A 13,481-nucleotide genomic window follows, 5' to 3' on the forward strand; every position below is an offset into this window, starting at 1 on the left:
GCCTAGCTCCGGGTTGAGTCCTGCTTCTGCTGATCACTAGCTGTTTGCCCTTGAGAGTTAATGAACTTCCTGAATCTCAACTTCCTTATCTGCCCAACAGGGAGAGCCCCTCAGCCACACAGAGCTGGGACAGCACGAAATGAGTCTGCATGGGTGGGTGGGTTGAGGGGTTGGGTGGAGGGAAGAGCTACAGAGTGCAGGGGACTATGAGCCCTCACTGCAGTTGGCCATTTCACAACCACTCTCAGGGCCAAGTCACTTCTCCCAGATAGGCAGGAACAGAAATCATCATAAGAAAATGGTTCACTAAGGAAGGCCCCTGACTCAGCCCCTATTTGGTTTAGTCACTGGGGGTGGATAAGTGTAGGCTTCCGCTTGACTCCAGGAGATCAGGGTGTCTAGCAGAGCTTCTGTTTAGACCCTGGTTAAGGGCTCTGCCCAGTCTGTCCTTTGCCTTCTTTTTCCTGAGGCACAGATGCCTCAGGGCCTAAAGCTTGGAACTCAGGAAGGCAAGTGGGCTCTCCCCACATTAAAGGCTGAATTGTGTCCCCTGCCCCCCACAATTCGTATGTTGAAGCCCTAACCCCCAGGACCTCAGAATGTGACTGTATTTAGTCATGGATTCTTGAAAGAGGTATGTTATTTTTTTATTTAAAAAAATTTTTTTAAAATTTTTATTCAGTTACAATTATCTGCATTTTCTCCCCATCCCTCCATCCCACCCCAGCCAACCCTACCTCTCACCCCCACCTCTACCCTCCCTGTTGATTTTGTCCTTGTGTCCTTTATAGTAGCTCCTGTAGACCCCTCTCCCCACTATCCCCTCCCCACTCCCCTCTGGCTATTGTTACATTGTTCTTAATTTCAATGTTTCTGGTTATATTTTGTTTGCTTTTTTTCTTTTGTTGATTATCTTCCAGTTAAAGGTGAGATCATATGGTATTTGTCCCTCACCGCCTGGCTTATTTCACTTAGCATAATGCTCTCCTGTTCCATCCATGGGAGCTTATACCCTTTGAAAGAGGTAAGTTAAAGAAAAGTCATTAGGGTGGGTGTAATTCAACATGACTGGGTCCCTATAATAAGAGGAGATTAGGACACATACATACATACACACACAGAAGAAAGACAATGTAAGAAGACAGCGATTTACAAGCCAAGGAAAAGAATCAGAAGAAACCAACTTTGCCAATACCTTGATCTCAGATTTCTAGCTTTCAAAATTATAAGAAAATAAATTTCTGTTGTTTAAGCCCCACAGTGGTACTTTGTTATGGCAGCCAGAGCAGACTAACACACCTGCCCTCCCTCCTCACTGTGACAAAGAATTCCAGCTCCCTTGGGGGCCTTTGGAGGCAGGGACCCCTCTGTATTCACCATCAAGTGGGATGCTTTATCGTGTTTCTGATCCTCTCTGCCCCTCATGACCCCCACTCCCACTGCCGTACCTTTACAATAGGTTTCCCAGTCCCCTGCCCTGGGCACCCAAAAGTTCTGAGGCTGCAGACAGAGACAATATCTATGGTGTTGAGTCAGGGGCAGGTGTCATGGATTATGGCTTGTGTGAAGCTGGGCAATGGGTATCACTCTTTACTCACAGAACTATTTCCCAGAGCAGCCCACAGAGAACACATGGTATATGGAAGAATGGATGGGTAGATGCATAGATGGATAAATGAATGGATGGTGTTGGAATTGGTAAGATGGAATAGTGAGAGAACAGAGCATGTTGGAAGGGTTGGTCAGGAAGGGCACTAAGCAGTCTTTCCCAAACCTGTCCCTCCTTCTGTACCCCATTCCCAACAATCTACCTCTATTCCCCAGCTTCTCAAGCCAGAAGGCTGAGCTTTGACTTTTCTTCATCTTTCTCCATCCACATGCCAGCCACCAATCTCTACGGTCCCACTTTCTTGGACTGTTCTGTTTCTACTACCACTATTTGGCCCAGCTTCTCATCAGCCCTTCCCTGGACTGTTGAAATGACCTCTTACATTGTGGGTCTGCCTGTTCCAGCTTCCTTCCTCTACCCATCAGCTATCCCTTCCAGAGCCATTCTGCTGGAACCTTGGAATGAACTCACAGCTTCCCATAACCAAAACTAAAAAATAAGGACCTGAGATGCCTTCATGATGCAACTTGGTAGGCTGAATAATACTTCCTAGGATTCCCTTTAGGATGGGCCACAGGGAGATTATTGGGAGATTTGGGAGATAGAAAGGTAGCAGCAGCCATTTTGCAGCGCACACAAATTGTTGCTGATCAGCTGATTCACCTCACTGGTGTGAAGCAGCAGCTGGGCCTGCCATTTCCCCAGCTTCCCATGGAGTTTCCTTAAGCTTCTCTGATACCTGGGCCAGGTATGTGCATGTTTATCTCTGTGTTGAAGGGCCTGGTTTCTGTAAGACTACTCTGTATCACCAAACCTACCACCCTGCAGCACTGCAAGCACTGTCCATTTTTTCTCCCTAATATCTCTTGAACCTGTTGTCCCCTCTATATTCTTATTAACTCAGGTCCTCAGGAAGGCCACCAGGCCTCCAATTAGTCTTCTCTCCATGCTGTTCATTCGTTCATTCATTCACTCACTCAGCAAGGCACTGTGAAAACAGCTCTAACATTAACTTTTGCCCTGCCCTTCTAAGTGGCGCTTGAATAGTGATCACAGGAGTAGTGTAAATAAAGACTTCAGGATAGAGCCTATATCTTAATAGGACAGGGGAGACAGATGACAAATGAAATAAATAAGTAGACAGGATTTCTAGTTATGTCTGAGTGATGAGGTCAGCAAATCATCTTCCCCAAGTGCAACTATAAATCTAGATGAACTTCACAAAGCAACCATTTCCATTCTCTGGAAATTGACCAAAGGCATGCAACAATCTATAAAGCACTTAAGCTTGAAAAACTGCTGTGCTTTTGGTAAGAATGGTGGGAGCCTGGTGTTCTTGCCCAGGGATGCTTCTATCTCATTTCCCCCAGCTCAGTCTCTGACAGGATGGGGAACATCATCGGTACTTTGCCAACTTTTCTGACAAAGTCAAAAGTGGCTCATTCAAGTCTGAGTGGTGAGAGAGGCCCACACCCAGAGGCATTGTCAGTGAAATGGCCAATATTGGCAGCAGGTAAATGGGGAGAACCAATCCTCTGTCTGAGGGTTTAGTCATTTTAGGGGGAAAACATGTTTCTGACTTAGGCTACATGTGTGTGAAGTGGAGACCAGAGAGGTCTCACCGTGACTGCACACTGACAACCATAAGATTGTGGTCATGTGCACAGGTGATGTGAAGGGCTCAACAGAAAATAAAATTCAGGGAAAAGTTGAAGTCAGCCTAAACTTCGACAGAATTTCCCTACTCCACACAAGATCTATTGGCATAGAATGGAAGATTTACTGGCTCAAGATTTGAAAACAACACCTGTCCAGTCACTGGCCAATCACTAAATTACACAGCAACCTGTTGGAAGCCAGGTTTAAATACAAACAAGACAGTAAAGAAGGAACAGAGAAACAAAAACAGAGGTGGCATATAGAAAACAATTACAAAATGGTAAATGTAAATCCAATCACATCAATAATTACATTAAATGTGGATGGTCTAAATCCTGCAATCAAAAGGCAAAGATTATCTTCATGAAATGGCAAGATTCAATTATATGCTGCCTAAGAGACTATTGAGTCAATGGCATAAAACCATTGAAAGGTGAAAGATGAAAAAAGATATGTCATGTAACAGTACCCTTAAGACAGTTGGAACTGTGTTAATATAAAACAAAGTAGACATTAGAAAAAGAAACAAAGAGAATTATCATATTTTGCCATATATAATGCATACTTTTTTGCCCAAATTTTTGAGGGAAAAATAAGGATGCACATTATACATGGGTAGTACCTGAAATGCCTTGTATCTGTTCTTGTGTTTTGTAATCACTTGTTACATAAAATTTCTTGTACCATAATATGTTCAAAAATAAATGCTAAAATTCCTTTATAATATTAAAAATAAGTGTCTAAATATAAGTGATTAAAAATCAAAATGAAAGAATTTTCCCTGAAAGTTTGGGCCAAAAATGTGGGAGCACATTATACATGGCAAAATATGGTATTTCACAATGGGAAAAGGGTGAATACATCAGGAAGCTATAACTACTATAAATATACACAGATTAACAAGGCAACCTCAAAATACATGTAGCAAAATCTGTCAGCAAAAAATTGGATAATAAGAGTTGGAGATGCCAATATCCCCATCTCAATAATTGGTAGACCAACTAGGCAGAATATCAGCAATGACACAGAAGGCTTGGACAATACTGCCAACTAACTTTATCTAATTGATATATATAGGACACTCCTCACAATGACTGCAGAATATACATTATTTTTATGTTATATAGACCAATCTTCAGGATAGACCATATGGTAGGCCATAAAACTATACATCAACTGGTAAGTGGGTAAAGAAAATGCACATCCATACAATGGGGTCTTATTTAGCTAAAATAGAACAAACTACTGCTACTCATGAGAACATGAATGAACTTCAGAAACCATATGCCAAATGAAGGAAGCCTGATGCAAAAGACTAGATAGCATACAATTTCACTTACACAAACTGTCCAGAAAAAGCAAATTCATAGATAGAGAAGGCCAATCAAGGTTTTCCATAGGCTAGAGGGAGAAGTGAGAATTAATTACAATGAGCACAAGGGAGCTCTTCTGGGTGATGTAAATGTCCTAAAACTGGATTATGGTGATGGTTGTATAACTCTATAAATTTACTAAAAATCATTGAATTGTACACTTATAATGAGTAAATTTTATCATATGTACCTTACACCTGAATAAAGCTATTAAAATATATAACTATGTGAGATAAGAGCAAATGCTATGAAGAAAATAAAGCAGTAAAGAAGAATGTCAGAGTAGGGTTGCAGTTACTGCAGTCATTAGTGTGGTTTGCTGAATACTTTCAATCCTCTTCTTCTAGGCACGTGGTAGGGCTGTACTTTCTCAACCCCTTTGGGTAGTTGGGGCAATGAGTTGTGAATGGAGTGTGACTTCCAGACCAAGGATTTCATTGCTGATGTGAGTCCCTTCTAGACCACAATCTCTCCCTTTGCTATCTGGCCTGGATACCAGCACCACTCTTCCATTAGCCTGGGTCTTTGAGTCACTATGATGGACAGATTACCTGTAACCCAGTTGTGACACAGACAGGTAGTTAGTAAAAGCCTCAAAAGAAGGTGCATTTGGATAAAAGTCTGAAGAAAGCAAGTTTGTGAGCCATGTAACTATTTGGGGGAACAGGTGCTCTGAAAAGAGGGCAGAGCATATGAAGACCTGGCACAGCTGAGGAATACCAAGGAGGCTGGCATTGCTGGTGCTGAAGGAGTGGGGGATGTGCAAGGAGATAATGTGACAGGTTATGGTGGGCTGGACAGAGGAGTGACATGGGAATTCACTGGTATGTGTGTGTCAGTGACAGATCTAGTTAGATTTCAGTTTTAAGAGGCTTGCTCCAGCTGCAATGTTGAGAAGAGATGGAAGGGCCAAGGATAAATCAGCAAGACCAATGAAGAGGTGAACTCTGACTTCATACCCTGCTGCCATCATTCTTCCTATAAGTGATTCTGATCTGATCAGTAACATGCTTACTACTCTCAATAGCTCCTATTGCTCATGAGAAAGTCCAAGTTTCTCTGCTTGACATTGGCCTGTCTTTCCACTCTTGTCAACCACCTCCCCCATTTCTATTACTGCAATATCCCTCTCTCTGAGTCTTCTATTCTCCTAGGATACACTCTTGCCTTCCTACCTGTATTCCCATGGTAACCTTACATCCCTGCCATCCACAGAAAGGGAGGGAGGAGAGCATATATTCCAGAGAAAGGCCACATGAACAAAGTTGGGAAGGTGTGAGAGAGGGGTGTGATGGAAGAGGATGCCCTTTCCAAGCTGCCCCCTGGTCTTGGTCCTGAAGGTCAGCTAGTGGGCCAGGAAGTTAGGGCCTGTAGGACTGGATTCAGAGATGCTTTCTTCATTTTGGACACTCTGGCCAGGAATGGGCAGAGGGTACCATCTTTCTTCCCACAGTGATTCAGGTGTGCAGGGGCTACTCATGGTGGGGAGTGCCCAGAAGGGTCAGCTACAGGGATAGGCCACCAGTCCTTAGAAAAGAGTCAGGCAGGCCAGTGAGCAGAAGTTTGAGAAGCTGGTGAGCAAAGAGGCCACAGCTGGTTGGAACGAACAGAATGTCACAGGAAAAGCCTGTAAGTGCTAGAGCGAAGGGTGCCCATAGCTGGGTGCAAGTTTCAGCACAAGGCTCCTGACTGTGAAACCCGGACCTGTACTGGCTGGCCTCTGGCTTCCTACTGCAAGGCAAGTCCTAGTTTTGACAAAATTGTGGGCAAAGTAAAGTGAAGTATGGCAGCGCAATTTAACCCTAAAGAATCTTCTAGTTGCCCTAATTCTCTGATCATTTCAGTTAAAAAATAGCTCAAGTTCCCCAACAATCTCCTCCAGACTCTATGGAGAGAGAAGAAGAGAGAAGGAGGGAGAGAGGGCAGGGGACAGGAAGGCAGGGGGGGGGGGGAGAGAGAGAGAGACAGTGACAGAGACAGATAGAAAGAAAGGGGGAGGGAGAAGGAGAAGAGATAGAATGACTGACCCAGAGAGACCAAGAATGGGACAAGAAGCTGCTTCCCCTGTGCTTACTGACTCTTCTTTTCTTCCAAATGGCACTGCTTGTCCTTTTTTACAAAGCTGTTCAGCTGTTTGTGATGCATGATACAATGTGGATGAACCTTAAAGATATTACTCTGAATCAAAGAAGCCAGTCACAAAAAGACATATTTTTAATGATTCTATTTATATGAAATACCCAGAGACTAGGTAAGTCCATAGGCCAGAAAGATTAGCAGATCTCATGGCTGGTGGAAGTGGGGATGGGGTTTTCTTTGGGGGCTGATGAAACCATTTCAAACTGGAGAGACGTGGTGGTTCACAACACTATGTATGTATGAATTACCACTGAATTAACTCTTCACTTTACATTGGTTAATTTTGTTATGTGAATTTCACTGCAATAAAATTAATCAAATAAAATACTTAAAATCAGGTATTTCATGCAATATCTCATTTGTGTTTTTCTTAAATGATTAGCATCTGTACCCTGAAGCCAGGGGACATTAAAATCTGGTGGTTGGAACCCTCCACAAAAACAGGTAAGTTTTCTTTTCAAACCAGATGATACTATAAACCCAGCTCAGAGGACAGCATCTAGAGATTTTACAGACCCACAGTGCATTAGGACTGAAAAAGAGTTAAAAGGCCAGTCTCAGGTACTCTCCAACCCCGATTGCAGAAAGGGAGGTCAGGGAGGTTAAACACCCTGGGAGTGTCCCACAGCAAGTGTCCAACCTTGCATGGGATCCTGACTTCCTGGCTTGATGCATCACCCTTACAAATATAGCTCAGACCCCAGCAAAGGCTACCATGTGCAGTGTGAGTCCATCCTGGGCTTGCTCTGGTGGCTTCTTGCCCTGGCTGAACATTAGGTTGAGTTGAGGATTAAAAAATACACTGATGTCTGAGACCCAACCCAAATCAATTAAACTCAAATCTCCAGTATTTAAAAATATCTGAGGACTTTAAAAAGTTCCTTAGTGATTCTAATGCACAGCTAGGTTGAGGACCACTGACTTCATTTCTCCCACTGGTATCTGGGATTTCAATCATCACCTGAAGGTGCCCAGCTCCACAGAAAATGAAACATCATTGCACAATCAACCAGCCAACACCTGTGTGACCCAGCCAGCCACCACCTGCATTATCACCTGCATGTGACCCACCCAGAGGGTTGTCCCACCTTAAGTTGCCTCCCAGGTACTATGCTCTGGGCTACAGTCCCATCCTCATGATTTCTGAGTTAAGTGCCTGACTGGACTGTTTCCAAGCAACACACAGAGCAGCTTCAGGAAGCACAGCCTTCCAAGAAAACGACTTGCCTTACAAATCCAGGGTCTGGGACTCTGAATGTCTTCAGGTCCCTGAAGTCACTGGATCCCAGGCCTTCCGCAATCATAGTCACATTGAAGGCTCTGTTTCTCAGGCAGTCACAGAACAGTTCCCTAGTTCTGGGTAAGGACTGTGCCATGGGCCAGTACCTGGATCCCTGGGTGCTCTCAGCCTATGAAACCAAGACAACTCTTTTGGGTGCCCTCAGGTGGCCCCTCCTTCAAATGAGAAGCCAAGAGCCAAGGTAATCATACTCAAAACAGAATAAAATAAAATTCTTACCAAAATATCTGGCTGCAAATGTTCTTCTTTTGTTGGAAGCTGTTGGTAGCATAATGAAGCTGGTAGTATACGTACAAATTTCTTATGTATTGTTTTTATAAAGAACTAACCACATCCTCAAGCAGACAAGCCAATTCCTGTTTTCCAGCAACAGATCATCAGCATCTATAGCAAAAATATATTTAGAATGTTCTTTATCTGATGTTTTCTTGGATTTCAAACAAGAAGTCTTGCTGTAGGAATGAGTCCCTTAAATGCAAGTGCACCCAGATCTTGGAATGGTCTTGGGCAAGTCACGAGGCCTGTGGGTATCAGTTCCTCAAGCCTGTGAAATGAGAACAATGATGACAGTGACCTCTGAGAACAAATGGAGGATGGTAAAGCCTTTCACACATGTCAGACACTATGTTTGATCTTTTCAATCTGCTGACCTTGATTTAGAAGGAGGTAGGTTTTTCTGTGGGCCTCATAAATGGGCACACACAGCAACCTGCAAACCTGAAGCACAACTTCCAAATGCCATGTATTACCCTTGTCTGGTGTGTATGGCAGTCCTGTTAGTGGGAAGGTTAGGGGTTCTGTCCTCATGCCCAAGTGTAGAGGCTAAGCTCCAGCAGCACCCAGTGGCCGATGGTCACCCTCCCTGGTCCACTGGCTACTAATGACTCACTTTCTCATTCAATTTCTGGAAATTCAGCATCATTATTTCATCATTGACAATTGTGGAAAATCAAACAGAAAAATTTTGGTTATGAAATAGCCCAGTGATTTTCTGCCGCCATCAACATCATTGACATGGTAGTTGTGGCCATCTAAGGGAAAGGCACCCCAAGGGGGCAGTGTTGCCTTGTTTAAACATGTACATATGGAACTGACAGAGGCAGAGGAACAATTGTTGGGGCAATACCACCAGAATGTTCTTCCCACCACCTGTTGTCTCTTCTGTTCCCCTGACTCTGCTGTATTGTGTTTACGATGACAGAACCAACCACCGTTATGCAGATAAAACAAGCATAGGCAACGCTCGTAGTGTCAGTTCCTATTACCACCTAACTGCGGGCTGTGGGCCACCTGGCACAGCATTGTCTTGCTCTAGGCCTTAGCAATGGATGGACAGCCTCTGCTGCTGGCATTCTCTGGGGAGAGCAGAGGGACAGTACAGAACAGGGGCCAGGCTGTGCCTCTGAGGAGTCACCTGGGGCAGCTGGGAGTAGAAGCAGTCCCTGGGTGAGAACCTAAGTACTTGAGGAGAATAGCAAAGCCCCAAACTAGAGAAGCAGCCATGACCTTGGACCCAAGCAAACTGTGGTTTGGCTTGCTGAGGGAAGCAGTGCAAAGAGCACAGTGAGAAAACAGCTGGGGCCCATTTGTTGTATAAGAGCAGAGGTGGAGCCAGAACCAAAAAACATGGAAGTACTGAGCACCAAGCCTGAGAACCTTGGAGCTGGAACAGAACTTGGGGATCATTATGGATGCAGAGTGACATTTCTCTGTATTCTGTAAGCACACAGAAGTGGGAATGTGACAAAGGGGAATGGGGAGTGAGAGGAGGAGTCTGTCCCATGACCTGGCGTTGTAGGTGCTGCAGAATTAAACGCTGCTGCGCCTGTGTCCAGGCTTTTCCTTTCTCTAGCAGTGTAAATTTGGACAAGCTACTGAACTAGGATTACCAGAGCTAGCAAATAAAAATACAAAATGCCCAGGGTTTTTTTAGTATAAGTGTGTTCCAGATATTGCATGGGACATAACATCTACTATAAAGGTATTCATTATTGATCTGAAGTTCAGGTTTAACTGGTGGCCCTATATTTTACCTGGTAGTCTTCTCATACATTCTGGGTATCCATTTTTATATTTGGTCAAAAGAGGATAATCAGGAAAGAAACTTTCAGTTGCTAGAAATCCAAAAGACAGTTAAAATTGGCTTAAAACTTAAGGGGAGGTTTACTGGCTCCTTTAATGGGAAAGTTCTCATAATATGGATTTGACACATGGCTGGATTCAGTAGCTTGACAATTTTCCCCCCAGGTTTCCTGTTTGCTTCCTGGGGTGTCAGCTTTACCCTCATCAAAGTTCCCTTATTATTAAAAAAGCCTGGACACCAGCATCAGGAGCTAATACTTCCTTGTTCATGTCTAACAATAAGAAAGAACATATCTTCTAGTGTCTCTCAGGAAGGCTGAGAAGTTTCCTCTCCCTACTGTCCTAAACATCTCCTCTTTCTGCATGGCCTTGATTGGGCAACCAATCTATAACTGAAACAATCCTGAGATTTGGCAATGAGAGGTGATGATTGCTAGAGCAACCTGGTTTTGTCCCAGGATTTTGGCTTCCACAGGCATCTGTACTGATATAGGAAAGAGGTAAAGCTGTAATAGATGCCAGAGCATTGTGACTACAGGAAGAGGGGAAGAGTTCCAAGAATACAATGCCCACTGTAGGCTCATCAAAAGGTAAGAGAGATGAGACTGACCCCTCAGGGGTGTGTGTGTGTGTGTGTGTGTGTGTGTGTGTGTGTGTGTGAATATTAGTTCCTCCCCTTGGACATGCAGACTGCCCTTACTTTCTTTCCCAGCTCCTACCCTTCTCCTGGCTAGGTCTATGATCCAACCTCAGCTCTGCTGTCATAGAACAGAGGCCTCCCTGGGTGACAGTGAGCTGGGCTTCTGTTCTGTCTGTGCCATGTGCTTGTGCCCTGGGAAGGTCCATGCCCTTCACTTCCCCCACTACCTCAGGGGTCGGTGTTGTGTGAGGTGGTCATGATTCCACCAGGAGGGTACTGGTTGGAGGAGTGATCTTGGCTGACCTCAGGCTGCAGTCGGGATGACAAGTCCCCAGGGTACAGGCATTTGCTTTGGAGAGAACAGAATGAAAGGGCAGGTATAGGGAGCTCTGCTCACCAGCCAGGAGAGAGCAGCCTCAGGAGAAGAGGGGACCAGAGAACTGCTGACTAATCACCCCGCCCTCCAGCCCCTGCCTTGCCTTCACCCACCTTTCTTGGTAGCAGTGTTTAAGGGCAGGCCACAACCCAGCTAAGCTCAGCACAACTGGGGAACAGTTCCTGGGTCTGTAGGGCAACACAGTTAAGGGCAGTCATGGAGAGCCAGCTGGTGACTCAGCTGGGAGCAGCTCTGACATGGGCCACACAATCAATGAGCTCACATAGGGGTTGCTGGGAATGCCAGATCTTCCTGGACTCAGGCCAGGATTCCCTAAAACATCATCCCTGCCCCTGTGCTGCCCAGGCATCACTGATAGTGACAGAGAGCAGTTAGCAGATGCCGAGTATGGACCAAACGCATTCAAACCCAACAGCACCCTGAGGTAAATGTTCCAGTGCAACTGTGAGCGACCCCAAGTCACATAGTTTAACATGGGGGGATGGGGGTTCAAATCCAGGTTTTTCTGTTCACTGCCCCTCATCTCTCAAGCTGTGAAGATGGCCCCAGTTGTCCTGGACTGGCCTACCCCCCCATTCACCCTATGGCTCCGCTCCTCATTCATCTCCCACAGCACCCCCTGGGTTGTACCTTGTGTGAGCACAGGTAATAAGCACACATTACAGGATGGGCATCTGAGCCCTGACAGGCCTGAAGGGGCCTGGCTCCCAGGAAAGCTGCCTGGGTGTTGCCCTAAGGTGGGCTGCTCACTTGGTAGCCGGAGGCGGCCCCATCAGTCTCTATCACTGGGAGCCTGCCTCCTAAAGATAGTGCTCAGGTTCCCCTACACCTCTGCCCCCCCAACCCCCACCCCCAGCCCCAGTCTCACCCCGCCGCCCCAGGACTCCATATGACCAGAAGCATGGGACCAGCAGGCAGGACCAGAAGAAAGCTGCCCATCATCATCAGTTAGATGCAGGCTCCCTGGCTCCTCAGTGCCTCTGGGGATGATGCGCTGACGCCGTTGTCCTTGGCATCCTAAGAGGTTGAAGCAGCCGCAGCTCAGGAAATGTTTCCCCAGTGAGGCTGACCTCTGCCCGGAAGGGCTGGGGCAGTGAGGCTCCCAGACGCTGCCTGAAGTTTGACTTGGTGCAGAGCGCCCCCTGGCGGGCACCGTCAGACTCTGCCTCCCAAGGCCTTGGATCACTGCTTCCCTCACAGCCCCATCATGGCATTCCTCCTAGCCTGGAGATCTGTAAGCTACAACTCGCACCGTCACCTGCAGCCTCACTTTCCCTGGTGCTACCTGTGGCTGCAGAGTGTGTGCGATTTTTGGGGATTTCTACACAGAGTTTTCCTCCGAACAGCTGAATTCCACACCTCTGGCCAGTTATGTGTTGTCAATATGGGGAGGAAGTTAGGACTGGAGACGTCATTAGTAGGGGAGGAACCCTCAGGTTGCAGAGGGGATATCTGAGTCACTTCTCAAGTGTTGAGCATCATCCAAGTCTCCCAATTGTGTGGACTAGGAAACCGAGATCAGAAAAGTTCAGCAAGTTTCCCAAAGGGACAGATTATAAGTGGCACTGCTGAGAACTGAAACCAAGGCCAACTGATTCAAACCCCTTGAAAGCCCAGACCAAGGAGAGAAGGAGGCAGGTGGCCCTCACTGACCTGGCTTCCCAGTGGGGCTCTGGTAGGCAGACAGCCTGCTTCTCTGAGGGTGGGCTGGCCTCCCCCTCACCTGGGTTCAGTGTGGCCCTTACTCCTGTCCTCCCTGACCAAGGCAGGCATGGCTGGCTATGGACTGGCAGAGTTGGAATCTGGGTAGAACTGGAGTTGGGGTGCAGGCTTGGTCAGTTGAGTCTCATGGAGGTGATGATGGCAGAAGCAGGCCCAAGACAGACTGTAGTGGAAGGGGGTTGCTGGCATAGGTAAAGGAGCACACATCCTACTGCAGGGCCAGAACTCAGAGCTCTGAGAGGCAAGGTGTAGCGTGCTGTTCTTAGACCCTGTCAGTCCCTTCAGTTGTAGACTCAGTTGGAAGCAGCATACCAGGCTTCCTCTGTGCATGCACTGAGGAGGGCGAACTCTCCATCCAGGCATGCTGGATGAGGCAGTGAGAGCAGAAAGAATGAGGGCCCTGGAGTTAGGCAAAGTCGAATTTGACTCTTGCCCTTGGCACACCAATCTGAGCCCCACTTCCCATCTGTAAAATGAGGATAATAATACTATTGACTCCAGGGGTCTGTTGTGAGAATTGAGTGAGGTAAGTAATGCAAAGAACTTAGCTAAGTCCTTGG

General features: G+C 46.2%; 1 protein-coding gene across 2 annotated transcripts in view; it reads right to left on the reverse strand.

The window, feature by feature from the left end:
• Positions 1–12,233, reverse strand: part of ARHGAP22 (Rho GTPase activating protein 22) — a 206,807-nt gene extending 194,574 nt beyond the window's left edge. The window contains exons 1-2 of one of the 2 annotated variants that reach the window (XM_045196077.3): positions 12,068–12,233; positions 8,300–8,624 (exon numbers count right to left, since the gene is read on the reverse strand). In XM_045196077.3, the coding sequence (XP_045052012.1) occupies positions 8,300–8,351 (52 nt within the window). In that variant the 5' untranslated portion in view covers positions 8,352–8,624; positions 12,068–12,233. The remainder of the gene's footprint in view (positions 1–8,299; positions 8,625–12,067) is intronic. The other variant, XM_045196075.3, reaches the window with a different exon arrangement.
• Positions 12,234–13,481: the final 1,248 nt, after the last annotated feature.

Source organism: Desmodus rotundus, chromosome 4, assembly GCF_022682495.2.
Source record: "Desmodus rotundus isolate HL8 chromosome 4, HLdesRot8A.1, whole genome shotgun sequence".
NCBI classification, from domain to species: domain Eukaryota; kingdom Metazoa; phylum Chordata; class Mammalia; order Chiroptera; family Phyllostomidae; genus Desmodus; species Desmodus rotundus.